Consider the following 25,725-nt stretch of genomic DNA (forward strand, 5'->3'; position numbering starts at 1 on the left):
CGAAGCTGGTGAAGGGTCTGGACAACAAGCCGTATGAGGAGCAGCTAAGGGAACTGGGACTGTTTAGTCTGGAGAAGAGGAGGCTGAGGGGAGACCTCATCGCGCTCTACAACTACCTGAAAGGAGGTTGTAGTGAGGTGGGGGGTGGTTCCTTTCTCCCAAGTAACTAGCAATAGGACTAGAGGAAATGGCCTCAAGTTGCACCAGGGGAGGTTTAGATTGGACATTAGGAAAAATTTCTTTACTGAAAGAGTGGTCAAGCCTTGGAACAGGCTGCCCAGGGAAGGGGGGGAGGCACCATCCCTGGGAGTATTTAAAAGATGTGTAGATGAGGCGCTTAGGGACATGTTTTAGTGGGCATGGTGGTGTTGGGTTGATGGTTGGACTCAATGATCTTAGAGGAATTTTCCAATGTTAATGATTCTATACGTATATATGTACATGTATATACACACACACACATATATATATGAATCCTTAATGTCAAATGAACTTTGGAGAACATCAACAAATCACCAAAATTTAACAAACCATGATGAAATCAACAGCCGTATACTGAAAAGAATCAGAGGACTAGAATGAAAACCACGTTTAGAATGTTTTCTTACGGAATTTGCTCAAGCTGCACATGCCTGGTATATAGCAATGTTTCAATCCAGTTTCAGAAATAATAAATAGGGTTATAAATGTAAGATGTGTTTGTTACGCACGTCATTTTCTTCTCTGTCAATCTTGAAATTTTTACAAAGACCATTTACTTGAATCTTTTTAAATTCCCTATATGGATTTATTCATGCAAAGTCTTTTAATTAGAAGACCACAAATTGTAACAGTTACAGTTGAATTGTATCAGTTACAGTTCAGTCAGCATACAAAATTGCCCTTAACTCAAGAGCCAGTACAAGGGATGCTTTCAGCACTAAAGGACAGTTATTGCAAAATCAAAGACAGAATTAATAGGGGTCTTTCAATTCAACAGCAGAAGTTTAATACACAGAGAGAGACCCAGACATACTTTTTTCCCCAGGACTTCAAAAAAAACCCCATACTAAGGTGTGCTAATAAATATACATTAAAAGATTATAAAATTAATAAAAAATAAATGACAGTAATGACACATGGGAGATGTTTACATTCCTAAACATTTCATTTATAGCTTTTAAACAGCATTGCAGACTAAATTTTAAAAAATGCAGCCTTTTTAGATAGGTTTGCAAGTTATTCAAGTAATGTCTACTCAAAGGCACCTCCGAGTATTTCTGTTTCAACAGCTAAAACTTAAATCTTATCTGGAAAAGGATGGCAGCATAAAACCAAGTATGTAAATACAGTTATACAGTTTAAAATTCTTAGTGCATATCAAAACATAAAAGCTCTTTGTTCCACTCTCCATTAAACTGGCATGTATGGCTTGCTGCGAGATGTACCTGATCTAGTCTGGAGATTGGCGTGCTACCTATGGTGGAAGTGTACTGTTGTGAAAAGAAACATTACTAGGGAAGCAGTAGAACATTTCTCTTCCATGGCTACATTCCTGGGGATGCAAGATAGTCAAAACAAACCCAACTGTCATCACTAGAACACCGACAGCAAGAATCAGGCAGGATATGAGGTTATCTGAATGGTTCCATCGCTCTTTGGACAGCCTTAGATAACACGCTGTTGGGATGATAAAAACAAGTGGGGTAGCACTCAGAACTCCCTGTGTGTGGGAAACAACAATAGAAAAAACCCTCAGAAGCATGTATATTTAGATGTGAAGAACAAAAACCTAAATTTTTAAATGGTTGTGATTAGATTGATGCAACAGTAAAGCCAGAGAATAAAGACCTTTTCCAGTGTTGCTATATGGAAAACTTTCTTTTCAAAGTCACAAATAACTTGCAATAATGTCTGTAAAACTATTTGAAATAATTCAGATTTATTTAAATGCTTTTGCTTTGCTGATACAGAATAATATTTTATGTTACAAGTATGATTAAATCTGATTACCAGAAGTTTCTCAGCTTCAGAAGTACAGTAAAAGTCCAAACATAATAGTTCTGCAATACTGCAACTGACTTAAAATATTTAAGATCATTCCATGTAGCTGTCTAGATATAATACTGCCTTTAAAAAAAAAAAAAAGTGGAAACATCATGTAGCAGTTCAAAGAATTCTCATCAATTTCTACATTTATTGTTGATTGAGGTTGACTTCCCTATGAAAGCAAAGCTCCCTTTGAGAGACTAGAACCCCAGCTCTTATCAAAAATTCAGCTCCTCTTTAAATGCTCTCTTAGATAGGGACAGATAAAAAACACCTGCTTAAATGCTTTTTATAGTAAAAGCCACTGCAGATTAACATGAGTCACATGCCAAAAGAGAGCATTTTTATGCAGAAATTTTGAACATTTACTTTGTCACATACTTAACAAACACTATGTTTCACCTTAATTATGGTGAGGTAGTAATACAGCCTACTGAGTATCTTTGCATCACTGTTTGTACAAACTTTTGTATATTTTTATGGTAGAATCTGTTAACAGTGATTAGTAGAGACATCAAAAATAGGTACATGCACAAAGTATCTTCTTCATAAAAACCGAGACTCTTAAGTATGTGAAGCAACACAAATCAGCATCCCAGTAAAAGAATAGCAGAGCAAAATCCCTGGACCCTTGACTCCTGTATGACTGAACAGTTTCCCTGGGGAATTACCACAGGGCAAACAAAATGGCTTGTGTTTTGTTTTAAAACCAGAAAGCAGGGAAAAAGCAAGCAGAGTCAGAGAAACAGCAGCAAATGCCATCTGTGGTGAAGAGCCAAAAGACAGCTCTTCTGCTGGACAGGAAGCCTGCTGAGAAGACAGATCATTTATCTTTCACATGTAAAGACTCTGCCTACTCATTTTTCTCTACTGGTGGATATCAAGACTGAACAATCTTTCTAAGCACAACGATTACATCCAATAAATACGTACAGCTGTATTATCAAATTCTCTCTTAAAAGGGGAAAAAAAAACCCCAAAACCTAACCACAAGATATGAGCTACCCACTCAAATGCCTGGCTATCAACTTTTATTTGTAAGTGAATCAAGCTATCAGCCTGACTACTGAGTAATTGCTTAGGCCTCTCTGGGTAAAGATAATGCATTGATGGAACGTTTGCTTTTGAGTGATTATTTTAAAACAATTTAATTCCAAATAGGAATCACAGATATTTATTCAGGCTAGAAAGACTCACTGGCAGTTCTCGGGTGTAAATTTATTCTTAACATACTCTATCATATAATAAATGTAAAACACATATACATATATGGGCACACATAGTTAAGTAGGTTCATTATATTAGTATTTGGATATTTGGCCAGAACAGGCATGTGTGTATGTATGCACACATTTAAATACTTTTATTAGTGTGTATATACACACATAGATGAATTTTCTGCACCTGTAATGTAAAAACAGAGGGAAAAAAAGATGGAAAAGAAATTACCAACAGATGCCATGAATGAAAAATTTTGATGGAAACACGTATCCTGACCAAACCAATAGCAATATTGTTTATTTTGAGCTAGTTATAATTTGGAAAGGATTAACTGAGAAGAAACTACATAGGTATTTATTTTAAATAGAGGGTAATTGGATAGCTTATCTGAATATTCAGTCCTGTTCTATAATATTAGTGCAAGCATGACCTGCTAAATCACTGCTACAAAACCACTCATTACTGCTCGGTTAGCAGATAAACTGCACTGTGGATCAGAACACTATATATGTATCATAATGTACATACAAGTACATGTATCACATAGCATAAAGAAGAACTCCCTCCATTTTGTTCCATCAGTTTTAGGTAAGCGTGCAATAAATGGCTTGAAATTGTCAATGAATGCATGCACAGGGACATAAGCAGGCAATTCTAAAATATTTCTATAAAGAAGCAAAGGCTGTCCTTGAAAAGTTTCCTCCACCTTCTAACTTTTATATCCTGGAGTATGATATTTCCACATCTGCTTTATTTATTAAAAATAGCTGACCCGAAATTGAAGGTAAACTGTTAAGAAAAACAATGTTTATCATAAATGTAGATTGGATTTTTTTTTTTTTTTTAACATTTCCTTTGATTAAATGTACATTCTGTGCCAAAACAGACTGACTTCATCTGGTAAGTCTACTTTGCTAACTAGTAGTCTAGAACGCCAGTAAACTACATGGCAGTTCCAGCCAACCAAAAAAGTTACATAAATGTGTTAAAACTGGTTCAAGTCAATAAGTGCCTTGTATGGCCTGCCTGGTAAGCTCCATCTCTGCTATGAGGCGGTACCAGACACAGGAATGTTTACTGGCAAACAAAGCAGTTTCCTCCTAAAAATCATAGACTCAGGTTATAAAATTACTCAGTTTTGCTCCCTGTTAAGCCCAAAGCAGGGAAAAATTCCAGTTACTATCTCTGTGGTCTCACTACTACTGTTTCTTTCTTTCCACACCCCACCGCACCCCCACTTTGTTTTTTGTCCCTTTGGCACAAGGCAGTCATTAGGATCTGGCCCAGTGTTTAGTAATCTGCCAACTTCATCAGAAGCAGGATTAGAGAAAGAAATGCCAGATTCAGTCCTGCTATACAGTTAGGATGAGTACTTTAGTGATTTCCACTGCAGTTTAAATACATTTGGTAAGTCACAGCCACTTGCCATACCTCCAGAACTGTTCTAAAGCCCAACCATACGAACTTTACTTCCTGACGTTCCTTCCTCCTTTAATTATCCAATTTTGAAGCAGTGAATAATTCCCTTTTTTCCTACTAAGTTTTCTACTGACTACTATGTTGAATTACGTAAGATTTCCAGTAGAGCTGTAGATTTTTCAGAGTTCTGTGTTATAAAAAAGTGATTTATTAAATAAAAGAGTACACAGGTTCACTTACATTCAGCTCTAAAACTATTCCAAGGCAATCATACACTAACGATATACCAGTCGCCACAGCAATGATAACTACTGTCATAACAATATGGAAAACAGTTGAGAGGTTCCCATGGAAAAACACATTGGCAATCACCTGAAACAGAACCACAATTTTAAACCTTGATTTTGCTCTTTATGTTAACAAACAGTTTATTTCAAATCTTATAACCTTAGGAAATTAAAAGAATGGGTGAGAATGCACTGACTGAACTTTACCTATCTTGCTTCAAGAAAACATTTTCATCCGCTTCCAGAAATAACTCATATCAAGCACTACTAAAATTGCAGAACACTTGCAAGACTGACTTAGTTACACCTGCAGGATTTAGAGTATACTTACTTTCTTCTCATTTGCCCACTACAGAATAAAAAACACTTACAATTATTTATTGAACAGATGGATTTCCTAGATGGAGATACTTTCACAAAGCAAAACTAGTAAGTATGACAAATACGCTATTTTTGGCTATTCTCAACATAACAACAGCAGTGACATTTATGCCAAACTTTTAAGCAGTCCTGATATTATTAAGTAATTATTAATATAATATTGGATAATATTACAATAAATGTAAAACAACATTATAATGCCAGAATCTAAACAGTACAACTAATACCTCATACTGTTGCCTGCAGCAGGATAGGATATGCTGGTATTTTTTACAGATCAACCATTGACTTCAGCTACAATATGTATTAATAATGTGAGAATATTATTAATATATATCAACATTTTTAAAGGGAGAATGTAATAAATTCTTACCTCTCTGGTCACAAAACATTCAAGGGGGAAGGTCAGAATTACAGTAACTCCATAACAAAACCTTCCAAATGTAGCAAGGTTGTCATCTCTACAGTAGTTTTCAAATACATCTCCTGAGGCATAGCAAAACATCAATTAGTTTGAACTTCATGTCATTTGCCTATTTCCAAATTGAAGTGTAAGTTACCGGAGTTACTGGCATAATTGAGACTTTCTGATCCCCTCTCCTGACACATATCAAGAAACTGTAGTTACAGTCACAAACTACATACAGGAGGAACTTTCAGCCTATCCTGCTAGTAGCAATATTTTTATTTCAAGTAGCATTTATCTTTCAGAAATATTTTAACATATACACACTAGCATTTGTTATCTGTTATCTTCCCCTTAGCACAGATTTTGTACGAGATGCTGGTGTTTGTTTAAATAAATATGTGACAGATTCAGAAAGAAAGCTTGTATATAAAAGATGCATTTCCTTTAAAAATGTAATTCCTAGAACAACAACAATTACACAAGGAAGACCAGAGAGTTACCTCTGGAGAACTGCATTTCCCTGATAGTATCTAATCATAGCTGGTAAGCTGCAGTGAAGAATTTCAAATATTCTGACCCTGAAAGAGCAGTATAAACATATGGATTATTACCTAGCAAATCTTCTTGCATTTAACAACAGAAGCATTGCTAGAGAAATCAAATCATCATCCTGCTTACTGTTTACCACAAAGAATCTGGAATAATGAACTCTGAGGCACAAGAGACACTGCAAAACAGTGATCAGATGATCTACGAGGTCTTTTCTATCCGATTACTATACTGTCTTATGATTTACTACTTTTAGGATCACAATGGCACTGAAGAAGCAATAAGGTGTACTTTAGAGAAAACAGCCAAAAGATTTTGACAGGGGAGACAGAAGGTAAGATGGAACCTGCTTACAGCAGAGTCATATGCTGAGGGATAGCTGCAGTCAGCGCTTTCTATACTTGAAATACCTCAGCCAGCTTGCACTTAGTCTATCTACAGTTGCATCTAGGATAGTAAGTTATTATGCATAAACAGCGCTGGAGGCAGAAAAAAAGGAGGACAGATCAACCAGTAACCCCCATCCTACAATTCCTCTGTTCTCAACTACGTGCTGCTGCTCATCAGGAAAGGAAAAAGCTTGGAAGCCTTCTCCTATAATTTGGAACAGCACTATTAAATAACAGAAAATCTGCTTGCTTATGAAATGTGCACTTTTCCTGAAGAAGCTAATGTACTGAACAAATTTATGCCTTGTTCTTCTGAAAGCACCTTTTCCACTTCAACAAAATGATGTTAAATAGTATGATGTAACATTGATTATATATATTTATACACGTATGTATATTCATATACATACAGAGGTGACAGTAGGATTAGTCACAGCAGAACAGCTGTTGTAAAGATCGGAAATATTTCTAAGTCAGAGCTAGGATGCTATATTAGCACAGACAGGAAAAGATACAGGAGAATGTACAGAAATATATTCCAGGCACCCTGTAGAAAAATCAAGGCAATTTTTGTTCTTACTGCTCTCTGCTAGTGGACCATGTGGCTAAATTATAGATATTTAGAACTCAGAAGTATTTTGATTACGGAAGTATTCAAAGGGGACTTTCACCGGTGAGGTTTACACTTGGGAATCTGACACCTATTAGCATGTAGCTGACATCTTTGTATCCTGTTTTGGTTGTTGGGTAATTACAAGGAATGTCCTAACTATTTCTGTCCAAAATTGTATGATTTTGGCATTTTTACAATCACTAAGATATTAACAGCAAAAGTCAGACAGAAAGGTGGAAATGTAAGGATTACAGCAACCACCAAAACTGAGGGATCGAGCAGTTTACCTTCTGTGTATCCTGTAAAAGTCATATATCCACATGCAGCGAACACTACACTGATAACAACAGCGAGTGAGACAGACACATGTGTGACTCGAGACCAGTTCTTTAATGTGGGTTCTTCCAGAGACCCATATATTAAAAAGCTGTTGTGGTTGCAGATGAATGCTGAAACACACATAACAGTTAAAGCAAATGTATGAATTCAATGCAATATGCATACAAAATAAATTTACGGAGTGTATATTCCAAGGTAGGAGAGAGACACAGCACAGTTTGAATCCACTCATTATTAAATACAAACATTAATTCTGCAATGAGTGGCAAAGATAAATGGCTTGAACATTTACTTACTTATTTGATTTGATGAAGGTTTATATTCATCCTGAGATGATTCTGATTACATTACCCTAAAATGCCACACCGTTTCCCACCCTCCCCACCTCCATTCCACCTCTATTTCCTCTTCCTCCTCTTCTTTTGCTTAAGAACCCAACAACAGTTTTGAGATTGTTTTTTTAAATCCACAGAGCCATTTGCTACTTTCAGACTTCCTATAACATCCATTTTAGGCAGCAGCAAGCATTGGGAGGCCACAGATTATCAGAGTGTTAACAAGAAGTAATATACCAGATCCTCCAGGAGGAACAGATTTTAGAATGAGGATAATGAAGCTGAGTTGAGACTCACCTGAATGGTTCATTGTGAGAAATGGAAAACAACAGGCACTCTCCAGCGAATGTATGCATCGCAGTCTAAGATTTTTCTGTTAGAGGTTATCCAAGAGAACTCAGAACGATCACAGCCGCCTCAGTTTACCAATTAGACTAAACCTATTGGTGCAGGTGTTTTAAGATGACCTGGACAGTGGAGCTGTGCCACACCACGGTCTCCGCTACAGCGGCAATAGTCTCTAGGGCCAGATGGGCAATGGATGGGGATAATGTCTTAAACCATAACAATTAAATTCACCTATGGATGACTCAAAGTCAACTTCATTTTTTTCTAAACCAGCTTAACATGAATATAAAAAAAATTAAAATTAAAAATATGCAAATTCTAGGTCCAAAATATTAAATAAAATAATTTCTTACAGTTGATCTGAATATTGAAAATACAAAAAAAATTACTTACCAAATGACATCACCCCAACAGCTTGTACTGCATTTGATTTCGCAAATATCCATGCATTTTCTGATTTGGGTCTAAAACAGACATTTGTTTTAACAGATTATCCTCTTTTCAACTATCAGTTATTAAAAATAATTTAAAGTACTATGCTCTAATACAGAACTGCTAGTCAGATCTCCAGAACTCTCTGAAGTAGGCCACAGTGTTCATCAACAATAAGTTGAAACTAGGGAGATACCCTTCTCACCTCCTTTGTTTTGATTAAAGTATTTCTGTAATCAGTTTTTACATCCAAAAATGTCAGCCTGTTTCAGTGACCAGTTTTGTAAATAAATTCTTCAAGTCTTCATATACCAAGAAACGGCAATTGGGAAGGTAAAAGCTGTTACTGATTCTGACCAAGGTTATCTCAACCCAAAATCTCTTCTGACTATTTAAAGGCAATTTCTTCCTTTGCATTTGCACATGCAATCCATGCAGTCTAGAGATACTTTTTTCCTAGGCTACAAATCAAGTGAGGCAGTTTGCCTTTCTTTACACCTGTTCCAACTATTCCTCATAGTAAAGGAATTCTGTTAGTTCCCAAAGGAGTGATAAAACAAAATGTAAGAGAGCATATGGAGACTTTTCTAATCAGTCAAGAATGTAATATCCCCCACATCTGCTACTCTAAGATATGCCCACAATTTTGGATCTGTGGTAACTGTAATTCTTAGAGGAGGACCACAGAAAACCATCAGCAAACTTTGTTAAAATCCATTTGATGCATGAACTTCCTCTCTGAATAAAGAACCAAAATGAAGGAAAGGACAAGGACACAAAACATCCTTTTCCAGAACTATAATTTGCTAAAAATATCAAATGAAATTCATACGCCAGTTGAACATTATATTTGTAATATTAAAGCACACACAAAGGAACAGTACAGGGAAGCTTGCTCTTAAAAAGTTGGCTGCTGCTAACTTTGCTCTGTTTTTATTTAGAGGGAAAGCTGTTGCCACCTGAGACCTTAGCTGCTATTTTCCTACTGCCCTAGAAAGCAGTAGGCACTCATGCCAGCTCTGTGAAGGTAACAACAGCAGCTTTGACTCTCCCTCTATCTGGTGATAACTAGCTGTTTTTGACAGCCGTAGTGACATATGCTATGCCAAGTCTCATTGCTTTCAAATGTCTAAACTCCACCCCCACCCACTGAAAGGAAAAAAGAGACAAAAAAGATGTTGCTGTTTCCCCTTTCAGAACTCATATCTTACTATTTCTTGAGAGCTCAAATAGTCAATCCTTCCTTTTCTGTATTGAAAAAAAACAGATTTAGGATCTAATGCATATTCAGTTCAGATGTAGAGCACCTTTTCGGCTCTTAAGCTGTGGTTGCTAAGCTTAACTTTGAAGTGAACAGAACCTAAGCATCAAAATCAAGTTCAATTTTTTGTCCTTAGATGCAGTATATTGTCTTAACTACTGTAATATACTGTTTCTAGTCTTAAGCAGCTCAATATGGCCCTCATAAAACATTCTCAGACTTAGCATGTAGATTTAATAAATACTATGGATGAGATTGAGATATCTGGCCTTTGCCTTGTGAAATAGGAGTTCCGACCCGCTATAACTGCTGTAGTTCCTTACATAGAATAGCCCCCCCTTAACTTGATGCCACTGATTTCAAATCACTAGAGATGTCTGTGGACAATTCATATTCATAATTTTGAATGTATTATTTTTCGGAAAACATTCACATCTGATTTGGAAAAAAACCAAACAATAATATTCCACAACAAAAATAGCATATAGAAAGCTAGCATTACAACTGTTCCATCCCATAACCACTAGAGGTCAGCTCTGATATCAAACATACAGAACAAAAATTTGTCTTATTATCCTTTGGCAACAGAATTTGTGAAAGTCTCCTTATCCCCTTCTCCATTAATAATTAACACTTAGGTTATCTAATACCCTATAAACCAAAATATTTTAAAATGCACAGAAATAAAGAATGCTTTTGTCTGAAACACATTTAATTTTTGTGAAAATGGTACCTGTGCAATAGTATAGCTATATCATAAGCTCCTATAAATAGGAATTTAAAAAATGGAATGTAGAAAGCATGTGAATTGCAGTGGAAACATTTTGAATAAAGTGGCCAAATAATCAATTAAAAGAAAAAAAAAAAATCACAGGAGCTCGTTCCCCCCCTGCACAGTGTTAGCTTATGCACTAGCAATATGCAACAGACCAAAATACAGCTTTGCTTTATGGATGAATCACAAATCAGATTAGGAGTATTATTTGGGGGAAAAAAAATCCAAAAGAACAAAATCCTGCTTATTTAGCAGCATAAAAGATAAATTCCTTCCATTCTAGTTGCGGAATAGAGGAAGAATTTCAGATCCATGATTTGAACACTACCAGCAGATTGCAATGTCATACAACGCACGTTGGTACAGATGACATATGCAACAGTATATGACTATTTCTTACAGTAAGTCATATACTGCTGCATGTGTCTTAAAAAACATTTTCATACCTTGGGAATAGAGGGATCTTGCACAGATGTGATATATAAACTAAGAAGTGAAAGCAACACAGTAATAAATTTCATTTCTGTGCGTTTAGAGCTGAGAGTCAACAGCTCTAGAGTTCTGACCATATCAACAGCAAATCACCCCCAAGTCCAGCCTGCAGGACGTACAGACTTATGCAAAGCTCCTGGAAAAGGGTGCAGGTGACATGAAAGTGTCTATATAAAATACGACTTCACACTAGGAAAGAGAAAATTGTGTCAGGGAACAGTAGCTGTTAGTTATGGAAGAACCATACAGCGAATAATCACTTAAAACGACTCACAAGGGCACCTAATGGAAATATCAAGTGTCAAGGTAAACATACATACTTCTATATAAATACGTGCATCTATGTAGGCAGATGCATATATAGGCTGAAAGAGCCTACCGGAAGAATACCAGGTTAACACTATAACTATTCTGCTTTTTCAATCCTGCTGCTACTGTTCAAGGTGGATTTTGGTTTTGGCTGGTGTTTGGTTTTTTGTTGTTTTTTTTTTTAAACAAGGACCTTTGTTCTGACCAGTTTGACCTACATTCTTGTTAGGAATTGTTAGAGGAAGATTTTAACTGCTGCTCATACAAGAATAGCAGTAGCTGCGAATATCCATGAATGACAAAAACAGCTAACTTACTGCTCCTCACTCAGTGTATAAAAGCACAGGCTATGCCTGCATGAACACAAAGGTTTTTTTATGCTGGAGAAGAAGGAGTAGTAGTTAGATGAAACACAATGAAAGTTAACAGAAGAAATACATTTCTGATACTAAATGAATTTGTTGAGAGCTGTACTGTCTATCATATATAGTAGAAGTTGTAACAAAAGTAAAAGCTGAGGGGTAATATAACTGTAATTCTTGGAACAAAAATAATAAAACATCGAACAAAAAGACATTCCAAGGGAGATCCCAGACAGGAAAAAGGCTCAGCTGAAAGTAAGACAACAGCCAGACAGACTGACAATTAGAACTGTCTGTACGAAGGTAGTGAAGCCTAGCGATGAAGAAAGCCTAGAGGTTAAGAAAATAAGACTCTACTCAGTCTTCAGGGAAAGTATAGCATAATAAACATGCTAGTGAGTTCAAAAAAGTTTTGAAAATATTCGTGTTTATCTACATAAGAACAGGGGAAAATGAAAAGAACAAATGAACCAGGCAAAGGTTAAGACCTCCTAACAGGGTAAAAGGCATTTCACATCCAGATCATGAGTAAGAGTTGGACAAATTTGTTTGGCAGTCTAAAACAGCATACCTTCTACTTCTTGTAAAACATTTACAGTATAATATTGCCCATGTTAAGATCCATGCTATGCAAAAATCTTTTCTGTCTTTTATGTAGAAATGCTGCCAAATATAATACAGCAGCAGCGTGCATCAGAAGCAAAACAAGAGAAATGTACATCCCTGTTCTCAACCCAGCTTGCAGGAATGAAACACTGACTGAAAAAAAAAGTTAATTTCTAGAGAGGAAGCAAAGTCGTATGTTTGACAGGAGAGCTACATGTTGGAATGAGCAAAAGACTTCCATTGTTTTGGATTGAAGATCAGTTATAAACCACCAAATTTAGGTGCAAACCGGCAGTTACCAAAATAATCCAGGAACACATGGCAGATTAATTCAGGTTTAATTCAATGATTCAGACATTTAGGAAACTAATTGTAAAATTTCAATTCAATTCTATTCTAAATACCTTTTTAGTTCTTGTTTAAACTTTAAAAGTTTAAAGATACTGAAAAAGTTTATACATACTGAATACAACTTCAGTCAATACAATGGAAAGAAAATGAGTAATGCTCACATCAGCCTTGAATTTTATATTAATCAAAGTCATCTTGGTTGTTAAAGAACACAGATGAGGCAAAGCTATATGTCATTCCCACTTAGAGCTGCTTTAACTCCTCTTTCTTCCTTAATGAACTACTTAGCAGTTCTGTAAACATACAGTAGCTTAGGTCTTATTTTTTAATTTCATCACACATTAAAGTTTATCTTTGCTTACTATTGGATTATTCATATGAAGGAAAGAATCAACTTTCTACTTTCAAGTTATTTTCCTGAACACTTGGTGTTTCATCCCTGTGATCAGCTGCCAGTTGAGTAATTCTCACATCCAATTTATGTGTAGCAGATGCTCTTGAAGTTTCTCCTAGAGATTTATGTATTATGCAGACACTGACATGATGACATTCTTTCCAGAACACCATCTATCTTTATAAGCTACATAAAATATTGCTTTTTACAGCAATGAATGTTAGTTTCAGCTTTGAAGCATGAAGTTATTTTATGCAGTATTAATATACTGCACATTTACAGTTTGAGGTAATTCTAACCCATTGTTTTTGATCACAGTAGAAAAATACCCAGCTATAAGCAGGTGGAAATAAAGTAAAGATCATCAAAATGTATTTTTATCCAACATCTTAAACTACTGAGAGTAAACTCTGGGTCCTGAACGCTGGATTTTATCTGCAGGTTCATTATGTCCTTCAGGCAACAATAATCATATGGATGATATTAATCAAAAGCAAAACAAACAAACAAACAAAAAAGTACCTCAGTTTCATATTTGTTGTAAGAGGAAATAAATTAAACTAAATAATCCCTCATCATAAATACTTTTTTTTTTCCTGAGAACTAACAAGAAAATAACATTCCTGTAATGTCCCTGGACAATCCGCTCCACTCCCAAAGCAACTAAAAAAACCAAATAAAATAAAAATGCAACACTTCAAAGACTTACAATTGCTGTTTTTCAGCCTACAGTTTGAAGCACATCGAATCATTAAACATAGTAATAATGTTGTTGTTTCGCTGATGGTCTAACAAATTGCAGAAAGTTTCTAGGAAAGATAATATTCTCTATTGTCGAAATAATAGATACAATTTTCAACTAGAACGTGAATTGCATTTAAGCAAAAAGACAGTTTTATCATTCCCAAATAATCTTCTTGTACCTCTCAAAGGGAAGCAATCTTCGCTTTGAAAAAAATCTAAAGGTAAGTGAAAACTGATTACTACTCAGAGAGTAATCATCGAAGTGGGAAGATACCTGAATGGGATTGCAGTGGAACCTGACCTGAGTCCAGCACTTCTGAATGTATTCAGCAGTAACTTGAATGATGGAAGAAAAAGTAAAAAGCATCCTTAACAGAAAGCATGAAATGTGCAGTTAACACAAGCATGCTAGAGAACAGGGTGAAAAAAGAAAAATCATAAATACTTTGGTAAATGGAGAAATCATCTGATAAAGCAGTATTCAATTCTGTAATGACAAATTTCCCCTACAGTTATGCAGGGGAAAAAAGGCTTCAGGAGAACAGGGCAGGGGGAAACAAGTGAAAAAACTCCAAACTTCATGAGAACAGAGTAAAAGAAAGGAAAAATTGCCAGCTTGCAGTTCTGCAGAGAAGGGCTTGGTGCTTCTGTTAGACTGCAAACTCAAGGCACGTCCACAATGTCATGCTATTTTCCAAAGAGGCAAACATCAAACTAGGTTATGTAAACAGGAACGTGGCAATCCCTAAAAGATACAGTTGAAAGGGACCTCAAGACACTTTGCATGTAAGATACGTCAATCTTTCTTCTCTGCTTCTCAATGGGAATACCACAGGTAGTTGGGGCACCACAACATCACTTTAATTCAGAGAGAACTTCAGGCAGCCCTTGAGAATGATCAGTAGCACAGGAAATGACAAGAAGAGAAACACTAAAGGAACTGTGTAGTCTAGAAAGGATTACCAAAGGGGGACAAGTTACAGCTCTTCACAGGTGTTTTTTAAGCATTTGAAAAAGAATAGTTTGCTGTCCATATCCACTGTGGTTAGGCCAAGAAGTAATCAACATGAAATGCAGTAAGGGAGACATATGATACACATTTAGGAAGAATTCATAAGAAAAGGCTAGTTAAGAACTGGAATGGGAAATCATGGAATTGCCGAGAACAAACTGGACAACCACCTGTCATCAATGACAAGCATACAATCAGTTCTGCCGAGTAACAATGGTAGGCATTAAATATTCTCTCTTGGCCCTATCAAGCCTTTCTCTCGGATTGTACAAATTCTTTTCCTATATGACAGATCTGAGGACTGTGTTTCATAATCATGATTTTTTAAAATCTCTTTGAAAACATCAACTTCTATTTTATTTTAATACGGATTTACAGTAAATGCGTTATTTACTTGTTTCAGTTGTTATAATACTATGATGGGACCCATGTTGAAATGCATTAATCTTCTTTATTCTCACTTCAAAAAAAGAGATGGCATACCATTATACCATTAACAAAATATTAGGAGAGGGTTTTAATAATTGAAGTATATGTCTATTTCTAACTGTAAAATACAAATAGTAAAAATAGACATTGATAGAATGTTTGTGAGGCAAAAAATTCTGATTAACAGTTTATCAACTTGCTAGATGCATTTTTGAAAACAAGAAGTGTAAAGGCAAAAATGGAAGTCTCTAAAGAATTAAAAAGTAAAACTTCAAGAATCACTCAAAACCCAGCATTACTTATTGTAAGAAAAAATAAAAGCCATGCATTCCATAATTTTCAGTGCATCACAACTGTTGAGAAGAAATGTTACCATAGTAACAAGATCATCAGTAACCATTATATATAGCTTCCTCCTTTTTTGACAGGGGATTTTGAGATTACCCTTTCAAATACCCCTTTAACACACAGTATGAAAAACATGCTGCTTCAGAAAGATGGTGGGGGGAAAGTCCCACACTGTTCTGAGTGCATCATTTTATGGATGATAGACAACATCATCTGGTACAACTTTAGAAACTGCTATTCTAGCCATCTTCCTAGCATTAAACATGGATGCCCTGCAATTAACCCACATATCACAGCAGTACGACAAATGAACAATTACGTGTAACACTGCTGAAACAATCATGGTGGAAGAATCCACTTCCTACAGAAACATTAGAAATACTATATAAAACTATTCCAATAAATAAAAAAGCACATTCAGAAATAGAGTTTGTCATCTTTATTAATATATCTTCACATTTAAAGGATAAGGAAAAAGGCAGACCTTCTAGGCCATAAAGGAAAGATAACAGTTTCATAACGCTTTCTTGCAATATTATTATAAAAATGCCACAACACAGGTTCATGTGTACTAAATTGTCTAGAACACTCCAATGTCCAATGCTAAACACTACTTTCAGAGTACGAGTGCTGGAAAACAGTTTTGCATGCTTATATTGTTGTTTTCTCAAATGACAGAATAAAGTTTTTATTACTGTGTTCTCTTTTTTTTCTTTTCATTATTTGTATTCAATTTTTATTATGAAATCATTATATTAACAGAAAAAGAAATATTCCTGAGATACTGTCTATTTTAAGATTGTAAATATAGGCCATCTGACAATAATGGACAAAATTAAAGATTTCTCAAATGACAGACAACCTCACATGCCCATTCAGGAGCCACCTGCTATTAGCCATATCACCCACAATTTCCAATTAATCTGTAGGTTTTTTGAGACTTAATGCAATAGAAGGAAAAAAAAAGGATAAAGTATGTTTTAGCAGTTCATTTTGTGTTACTGTTAAAACATTTATTTTTTCAATTATCTGTCTCTCCTAAACCAGCCATGTTCCAAAACTATGCAGATATATGTAATACTGAAATAACAGATTACGTATGATCAAAAATTCACTCTGTGGCAAGTGTAAGAATACTCACACTTGTGGACTGAATGTTACTGTTCTCACCATCACAATAATCAGGATGACAATGGTTAAAATCAGAGAAATAAGAGATACCTGTAAAGGCAAAACCACAAATTCAGTCAGTAAGCTGATGTAAGGTTGTCCTCTTAGCAGCATAAAGTACTTTTTTTTTTTTAAGAATAATTAACAACCAAGTAAAGTTCTAAATATCATGTCAAATATTTATAATTAGAAAGCTTGTCCATCTTTTAATTTGTTATTTTTTTTGACTAACTAGCCAATTGCAACTATTTGTCTAATCTTAAGTGATATTCCCATTTAAACATTTCTAATCAACGGTGCTCAGCATTTCAAGATCAGGCCTATATCGCCCAGCACTTTACAAGATTGGAGTTCTACTAGCAGTAGATGGAAAAATTCCAGCGATTCATATGGAGACCAAAGTTTTGCTTAAACTATTCCAAGTTTTTTTCCCCAAGATATTTCTTGGGACAGAAGACAGTCTGAACTTCTAAAATATTTAACATGCTCTAGCCTGCATGCTATGAGTGCAAATACATTAAGTTATGACTGGCACTTATTTTGTAAGAGCATACAGAAAAGTAAACCAAAAATCAACTGCTATTATGATTTACCTTTCCCAGTTTTGCTATGTCTCGATATAAAGATAAAGGCAAGGAAAAGATGATGGTGGTAAGAAGAATTATGAAGTTACGGTCAATAAGCACGTTATCTGGTCCAACTAAAGCAAAAAGGAAAATAATTTATTTCTCTAAGAGACTGACATGAGGAACAGATTAGTTACATTTGAAAGGCTAGGAGTAACAAATTCTGATGCTGACCAGGCTTTTACCCCCTTTATTCAAGCTAAGTAACACTGAAATAAAGACTAGGCATTAACTAACTTGAGGAAGCCATATACACCATGTGCATAATCACAAGAATTCTGCAAATTCAAACCAAATGCTAACATATGGGATATATTATACCCATATATAAACTTTGGAAGTCTGGCATTTCTACATATAGATTACTATTAATTTCTTTCATCATGCCTGGGTCAATGTTGGTAGACTGCAAGTGAAACATTCTACTACTTCTTTCTGCCATTTACTCTTCAGGATTTTTTGACACTGTGTGTTGACATCAATTACTGTGCTATTGAAGATAAGCAAATTCTTAAAGAATGATCCTAAAATAAGTTAACTTTGAGGTTTCTTTTAAGCACCTCCTTTCTTGCTGTCAGCTGGCTTCCACTTGCAAAACACAGATAACCATGTGAACGCAACAATAATGTTATAATATTCCCTACAATCAGTGGGATTTATTTGTACAACTGGTGTTTTTTTCAAGCCAACGACAACTTAAAATAAAACATATCACAGTTTCAGGCAGGCTACCATGAATCATGGGCTTGAATGAAAGCTTGCTGAATAATTATGGCTGGAAAGTGACTGGCAATTGACATGGAAAGTCTGTGTTCAATTCCCTCTATTCAGGAGGTTATAATGCTTTCCCACCTCTTTCCAGGCAGGCATTCTACTAGGCACGTGAAAAGATGTGCCATGCTGGGGGTTCCTCCAATTACAGAAGTCGTACTGTATATAAATTATTAGATATAATAATGATGATCAGGTATTCACAGAACAACAGAGTGTGACAGTTAAAACTGTATCCACACCTTGAAGGCTTCACCTGCTGAAAATTATAGTCCTTCTGTGGAAATCAAACAGTTCATACAAATACTAATTTCCACTTCATTGCAGACATGTTCTTTTTAGTTTAATTTGCCAGTGAAGAATATTTCAACTTAGCTGGCTTTGTGCTAAAGTAGATGACACAAATTGCTCCAATGATTCTGCTGTGAAAACTTACAGCAGAGGAAGGGTAACAAGTGCATGAGTTAAAAGCTCAGAATGCCACATCTGGTTTTGCAGTGAGTATCTAAGAGAAAGTTACATACACAGTTCATGACTATTACATATATGCTTAAGTAAGCATTAAATCCATTATATTTATTTGCAAGTCATCTAGAATTATTCACTAGATAAAGTGCAGTTTCAGTACTCAAATGATTATTACAGGAAATATCTAAAAAAGATAACAAAACATGATGACCTTGTAAATATACCACTGTGGAAGACTCCTCCTATTTGCTTAGTATTTCAATGAGGCATGTGGTCTCTTCACTGACACCGAGTCCAATGATAACCAAGGACTAGGTTTCATAGTTTTTATTTGAGAAAGGCTTATTTTAAAAAAAAAACCACAAACCACAAAAAAGCACTCATACAAATATGTTTCAAGTTCTTAACCTGAACTATATTTAAGAGTAATTTAGAAGCAAAGTAACAGGTAGGACTTCATACTGACACAGGATGCTAACCCCTAAATACTTATGCTATATTCCTATCCAATACATTTTCCCCGTTCTGAATTTTTTAAATGCATCTTACCTCCAGGAATTCTCTGAAAAACTTTAGTTAAAGTGTCTCCTGTTATTATGTTGTAACTGATCATAGCTTAAAGAAAATAAAATTTTTTGTTAGCACAAGTCTAATATGAAATATTTGATAAACATTTAACACACATATTTTGTAGACTTCAGGATTATATGCCACTATCCCTCTTGTATGAATTCTGGCTAGCACCAATAACTTCTAAGTTTCACGTTTAAAACAAAATTTAAAAAAATTATTTAACACTCCCCTTTATTTATTTTTTTAAAACAGGTACAACCTAAGCAAGAATCTAGTCCGATAAGCTAGGCCGTTGTGCTGACTTGCTATATAAACTTATTTCAGAAGAGGGAAAAAAAGGCTTTTTAAATTTTTTTGTTTGTAACAGCAATTCTTTGCCAGTTTATTTTCAAATTCTTATTTCTATCTAGTAAAGTTCCCTTGTTAGTCTAATAATCAGTCCTGCAATCAAGTGCACAGGACTTCCCAGCTCATGTAAAAAGTTAGCAAAATCTTCAAACCAGAAGAAAGGAGGAGAAAATAGGTGAAGATATCAGATATGGACTTCCATTCCTTCCTCTCATTAATAAGACTGTGGCCTTAACATTCATATTTCATTCTTATCTTATTCTACACTATAAGTGTGTACATGTGTGCATGTGTGTGTACACATACACACAAAATATATTTATACACTCATGTGGTCTTCACCATTTAGACAGCATACATATAGGTATTGACCTTAACTAATGCATAAATATTCACTGTTGTGAAATTGTAAGACATTAATACTACTTACAGAAATAAATTCAAGCACATACATATGCATAACTAGTTCCATGGTAAGGACGAGATCTTTACAATCCTTTTCCATATTCTCTATGAAGTAGTAAACATACTCTTTTTTAAATCAACATTTGTAACATTGTTGCCTGCAGTAAGAGTAACTTGACTGCCTTAAAAATCTCAGTTACCTGTAATAAATTCAAAATGATTATTCCCAAAGTAGGAATTTTGATCTGGGACTCTGTGGTCACTGAGTCCAGACTCTTGGCATCTCAAGTCACCACCTCTTGCAGCCCCATGTGTGAAAATATCAAGCTTATTTAAGAATTGATTAAATGATGTTACTACTGTAAGGGACAGATTCAGAATATCACTTTATTTTAAACTTCTGGTCTAATTAATTCCTGCCCAGATTATACCTGTTTGTTCTTTTACTATTTCTTCTTCAAAGGGGTTTTGACTGCCCAATTTCCTAGTAGCTCATTGGGTATGAGGCTGAATTAATGCTTTTGAAGAGCAATGACAGCACACAATATTCAAGCAAGATCTGATTAGTGGCTTCTCCAATGACAGTAATACTACATCGTTGGAAAAAATATTCATTCAATATACTCCTAAAGTCGTATTTCCTTTTGTTTTGGGCACATCAAATGTGTGCTCTGTTACTCATTCTAGAACTGAATCTCTTCTTTGCTATTTCTCATAGCTATTTTTGTCATTAGTTTTTAAGTGTGTGATCATGAATTTCTCTGCTATTACATTTCAGTTCATTTCCATTATTCTGGTCCTCCAATTAATTGAATTCTTCCTCAGTCATTCTTCAGAACACACCAAGTAATTTTTAATTTTTTTTTTCTTATAGGAAAGAGACGTATACAGTAAATTCTTTACAGACTTCTTGATATTTAACTAGTGAAAGAATGAGGTAATGTGAAAAAGCTTGTTATTTTTAAAACTTAAACATTTATATTTTATGTGATCTTACCAATAAATGGATATAGAAACTGAAGAGTTGAAAGAATTAGATAACCTACAAGACCATATGTCTTTCTGACCAGCTCTTGATAGCTGTTGGTACTGGAGAGGTTTCCTCCTTTGATCAGCAATATAATGGAATAATCTGTTAAAATATAAAATTACTGTTAAAGACAGTATGAACCAACTTGTGGTTGGTTACTGCTCATTTTTTTCACCCCTTAAAAAAAAAGTCTGTAAGAAGGAAAACAGTGGCACTGGGAAGAGCAAGGATGAGAAATCTCACAAAGGATCTCAATCCACCAAAACCAGGACTTATAGGCTCATATTGGAAGGAAATTCCAGCTTTCCGGATTAGTGACAGCAGAAATAGACTCATTTTCATTGGTTTCCAGTATGGTCAAAGGGAGTGAGACATGTCACGAGCACCAAAAAAGGAAAATTCAATTAATAATGCAGAGGGCTCCTGAATGGATGGAGCATTTGATTATATCCTGAAAGGGGGTAAAATGTGTCATGGTGCTAGAACTCTCAGTCATTTTACTCAGCTATTTATCTAAGTTTGTGAAAGATAAAGCCTGGTTAGTATTTTGTGTCTTCTCCATTGTTTATGTAAAAATATTATAAACATTTTTATTGGATACTTTTAAAGTAAAACACGCGCAAAGTGATTTATCTGGAAAACCATGAAGCAATGTGCCTTGAGACAGAGCTGATGTCACAGGCAGAATTACTCCCAGACTGAACCTCAAGTTTTTATGAAGAACAGTTCAAAATATTGGTGTTATGTCAAGCTATGCTTTAGTATTCATTTGAGCACCTTGGGCTTTTCCAGTTCAGATTAGTTATAGCACAGAATTTATTACCTTGGTGCAGATGTCTTGACAGATAGTAGCTAGACCTTGTCTACTCCTCATCTGGCTTTCACTTAGCTTGTAATCTATGCTGCGATAGGAACACTTCCTTTCTGTGAACAGTATCGGTGTTTATTATCTTCCGGGAATGACTAAAATTACGAAATTTTCACAATCTTCACAAAGGAGATTTCTACCATTTGTTAACGTGAAAGCCAATCCAGAGATTCCCATGAGCCTGCGCAATTTTTACACAATATATACTCACTTACACTATAATTGGGAGCAGACAAAAGCAGAGATACAGAAGTCTTCATTATCAATTATATTGCATACTGAGCTGATCTTGTACAAAAAATATGGTTTTTTCAAAACTTGAAAAAGATGTATTGTTAAATGACCTAAAATTGTACTTGTCTGTCAATCTAGGACTACACACCGTATAATTCAAAAACATCCCCCAAAATAAAATACAGTGAGAATACATAAATTTAAATAAATAAATAAATAGCTAAATAACAGCTATTTGCCAATTATTCAGTAAAAACTATAGAAAATAAATGCTAATGTTACATACTTAGCCTGTACTTTAAATGCTGCAAGTCAAAAAGTTGTAACTATAGTTATAATTTGCTTGTGCAAGATATATTGAGCCCATCTTTAACATAATAAAATGCTGAGTTTAATTCGTAGGTTCTGGGCCTATGGCTATAAAATCTTCAAAATAGTTAGAAATGCAAAGGACAAATCTGATTTCCTACAGAAAAGTAACTGAAGTTTCTGAGCTATGTTTATGATATGATTTTGCTACCAGCCATAGAGAAAATTTTCTATTCATAAGGAACATATTCCTCATGTTATATTGCTCTCCAGTCAAACCTCGATCGTTTATACAGACCCTTAAATGTATTTTGCTACCAGCCATAGAGAAAATTTTCTATTCATAAGGAACATATTCCTCATGTTATATTGCTCTCCAGTCAAACCTCGATCATTTATGCAGACCCTTAAATGATATTTTAAGCAATGAAAAGCATCAACTGCTGCTCAGCATACAGGTAGCAGAATTTGTGCCATTCGTGTCGACTTGGTTTGTTGTTTTAAGACTTGAATCCACAGAGTCCTTACAAAAATTCTCCTTTGATGCCAATGGATTTACTTATGTTTATTTACCATGTGATTTCAAAACTTGTCCTTTTTTGAAGGTAAATCCATTATTTTTTCTGATGAATGATAATTAAATAAAATATTAAAAATCATAGTACAACCAAAGGTTTTCATTCTGCGGTATATTTAAAAAAAGTGATATACAACCCACTCAAAGATCAGTCTCTTAATTGGGTAAAAACAGTGGACTAAAACAGGTGATTATGAGGCACAAATAAGAGCTATTCTTCCAAATGTCACCTTGACCTAGTCTAAGAAACTAGGCTTTACGAAAATAAAATGCACACAAAAAGCAGCTTTATATGTTGTACAGTATAATTCTCTACTTTTACTAATCTGCTCAAGGGATTAGTGAGGTAAGGAAAAAATTTGTCATTTTTATTGTCATAGATATACTTGTTTAAGGTATCATTAAGCTCAAGATCAACTAAACATTGCAAGACTAATTTTCACTTTACAACAGCAACTGATTTTAGAGTACCTGTGATGTAGGCAACCCCAAATAAAAGCAGTACTCCTAGTGGAAAACCAGCTTCCTTCATTGAATATGGCAATCCTGTAAATGAGAAAAGCAGAGATTATAGAAGAACCTTTCCAAATACTTATTTGTGATGACCAAATAAAGAAATATTCAGATTTTTTAAAAAATGCTATCAATCTCCCAAATTGGACCAGCATGCTTAATAACCTCAGAAAGATTATTTTTAGTGGACAAAGTGTTGCCTAGGTGTGAAGTTCAGTCAGCACTTGCCCAACCAGTTCTCTCTGGCGATTATGGCAAAGAGGCTGTAGGGTATTTATCACTGTGAGACGTGATCTCAGCTGACACCTCTGCACTTTTGCATAGTAAGCAAATAAAAATAGAGAAAAATCTTTAGGAACAGCAGCAGAAAGAAAGATGACAGTGTTATTCTCCAAACTGGATAGTCATGCATGTATAAACAAGGCTGAACACAGGATAGTGAAGAAAAGTATACTCACCTATAATGCCTGATCCTATGATAGAGTTGATAATGTTAAATCCAGCTGATGCCAGATCACTGTTTCCTCCTTTATTCCTGGGCTTACTAACAAGGGCTGTTTGGTCATCTGTTTCTACCTATTTCAGGAAGACAATGATAACATTATACATGAGAAAAATAGGTGAGAACAAGGATTTTACACATAGTCTATTGAAGATGAAAAAAAATTGTCATAGACTTAGATTTGCAGAAATATTTTGATAACTAAATCCCATTTTTTTTCAGTGAGAAATCAAAGAGGTGTTAGGCATCTAATTCCTGTATAAGTCTGACCCATAATCTTCTGTAATTAATTCTTCTCTGAAAAAAAATAAGTGGAAGGACAGAAATGTATATAACCTCAGAGGTAGGCTGTTAAACAAAGAGCTTTTTAGTCATATTCCAAAGCCAGAAATGTGAATCAAGCATTTTTGAAATATTTTGGCTAATACAACTGGTCAGTAAAAATAGGCCCCTGAATCAGGGGAATGAAATCAATTTCAAGAGTTAGTGGTAAAGCATGCCAACATCTGAAGATGCTCTAATTCAAGGTTTTATCCAGCATTTTAAATATTTGTGTCAACCACTGGTTTAGTTCATTATGAATAGTTAACAACACTATAAAATTGGCTAGTCCCAGAAAGTTTCCGTGGGAAGGTCTGGTACAAACCAAAGTTCAAAGCACAATTTGTAGCCAGTAGCTTCAAAAATTGAAGTTCCTATCTTCAAAAAGCATTTTTTCATAAGCATACAGTGGTCCTCTCCTTAGATCACCACTCTGCTGTCAGAGAACATTTTAGAATCATTCATTAGAAGGCCAGTATTTCAAATGATGTCATGTAAGTCAAAAGAGGAACATGCATTTAATGAAGAAAATGCCTGCCTGAGTTCTACAAAAGCAAAACATTGTGTACTTACCATGAAAATAAAACCACTATTTCATGGATGCAGGAGCGTATTTAACATATATAGCAGGTAGTACAAACTCAGATGCTTGTCACTAATACTCGGGGAAAAAAAATTAAATGACTGATAAATCTAAGTCATCTGTAGTTAGAGGTATAAGCTGACACGCATAAGACTGCCTCAAGGAGGACTACATATTTAAGTGGAACCTTTAATCCTTAAGCTGTACTAACATAAGAAGAGTATTACTGGCTCAGATCAAAGGCCAGTATAGCCTGGTATCCCATTTCTGAGAGTGGCCGTGGAAGGTGCCTAGGGAAGAGTATAAGAACATGAAAAATAGATAGTTAGCAAATAACTTTCCTGTCTCAGCTTTCATCAGTTTGCATATCACAGACTTCCTGAAGCAGATATGTTCTTGGTGCATCACACCCCTTAACAGGTTGCTCCTTGAATTTGCCCTTCTTTGAAGCCATGTATATTTTTTAGCATCTGCAATGCCATATGGCAATGAATACCAGATCTTAATTATACATCATATGAAAAGACAGGTACTCTTTTTCATTCTGAATCTACAATTAAATATTTCCACTTCACGTCCCAAAAATTTTTGTAC

At 35.1% G+C, this 25,725-nt stretch overlaps 1 protein-coding gene across 1 annotated transcript; it reads right to left on the reverse strand.

Moving 5' to 3' along the window:
• Positions 1-1,456: 1,456 nt before the first annotated feature.
• On the reverse strand, positions 1,457-24,295 carry SLC38A11 (solute carrier family 38, member 11). Its single transcript, XM_009583983.1, has 11 exons — positions 24,184-24,295; positions 23,684-23,758; positions 21,192-21,326; positions 19,418-19,483; positions 17,597-17,703; positions 16,975-17,054; positions 8,712-8,782; positions 7,584-7,745; positions 5,710-5,822; positions 4,909-5,040; positions 1,457-1,702 (listed from the first exon to the last, which is right to left on the reverse strand). The coding sequence occupies exons 2-11, from the start codon at positions 23,742-23,744 to the stop codon at positions 1,457-1,459; spliced, it is 1,173 nt and encodes a 390-aa protein (XP_009582278.1). The 5' UTR covers positions 23,745-23,758; positions 24,184-24,295.
• Positions 24,296-25,725: the final 1,430 nt, after the last annotated feature.

This window comes from Fulmarus glacialis, unplaced genomic scaffold (assembly GCF_000690835.1).
Source record: "Fulmarus glacialis isolate BGI_N327 unplaced genomic scaffold, ASM69083v1 scaffold49308, whole genome shotgun sequence".
Classification (NCBI taxonomy): Eukaryota; Metazoa; Chordata; class Aves; order Procellariiformes; family Procellariidae; genus Fulmarus; species Fulmarus glacialis.

Coding starts and splice junctions, on each gene's coding strand:
- SLC38A11 (XM_009583983.1), bottom strand. CDS start 23,744: ATGAAGGAAGCTGGTTTTCCACTAGGAGTACTGCTTTTATTTGGGGTT. Junction 17,704..19,417: donor TTTTCAGAGAATTCCTGGAG/GTAAGATGCATT, acceptor TTTTTGCTTTAG/TTGGACCAGATAACGTGCTT. Junction 7,746..8,711: donor TGTTGGGGTGATGTCATTTG/GTAAGTAATTTT, acceptor TGTGTGTTTCAG/CATTCATCTGCAACCACAAC.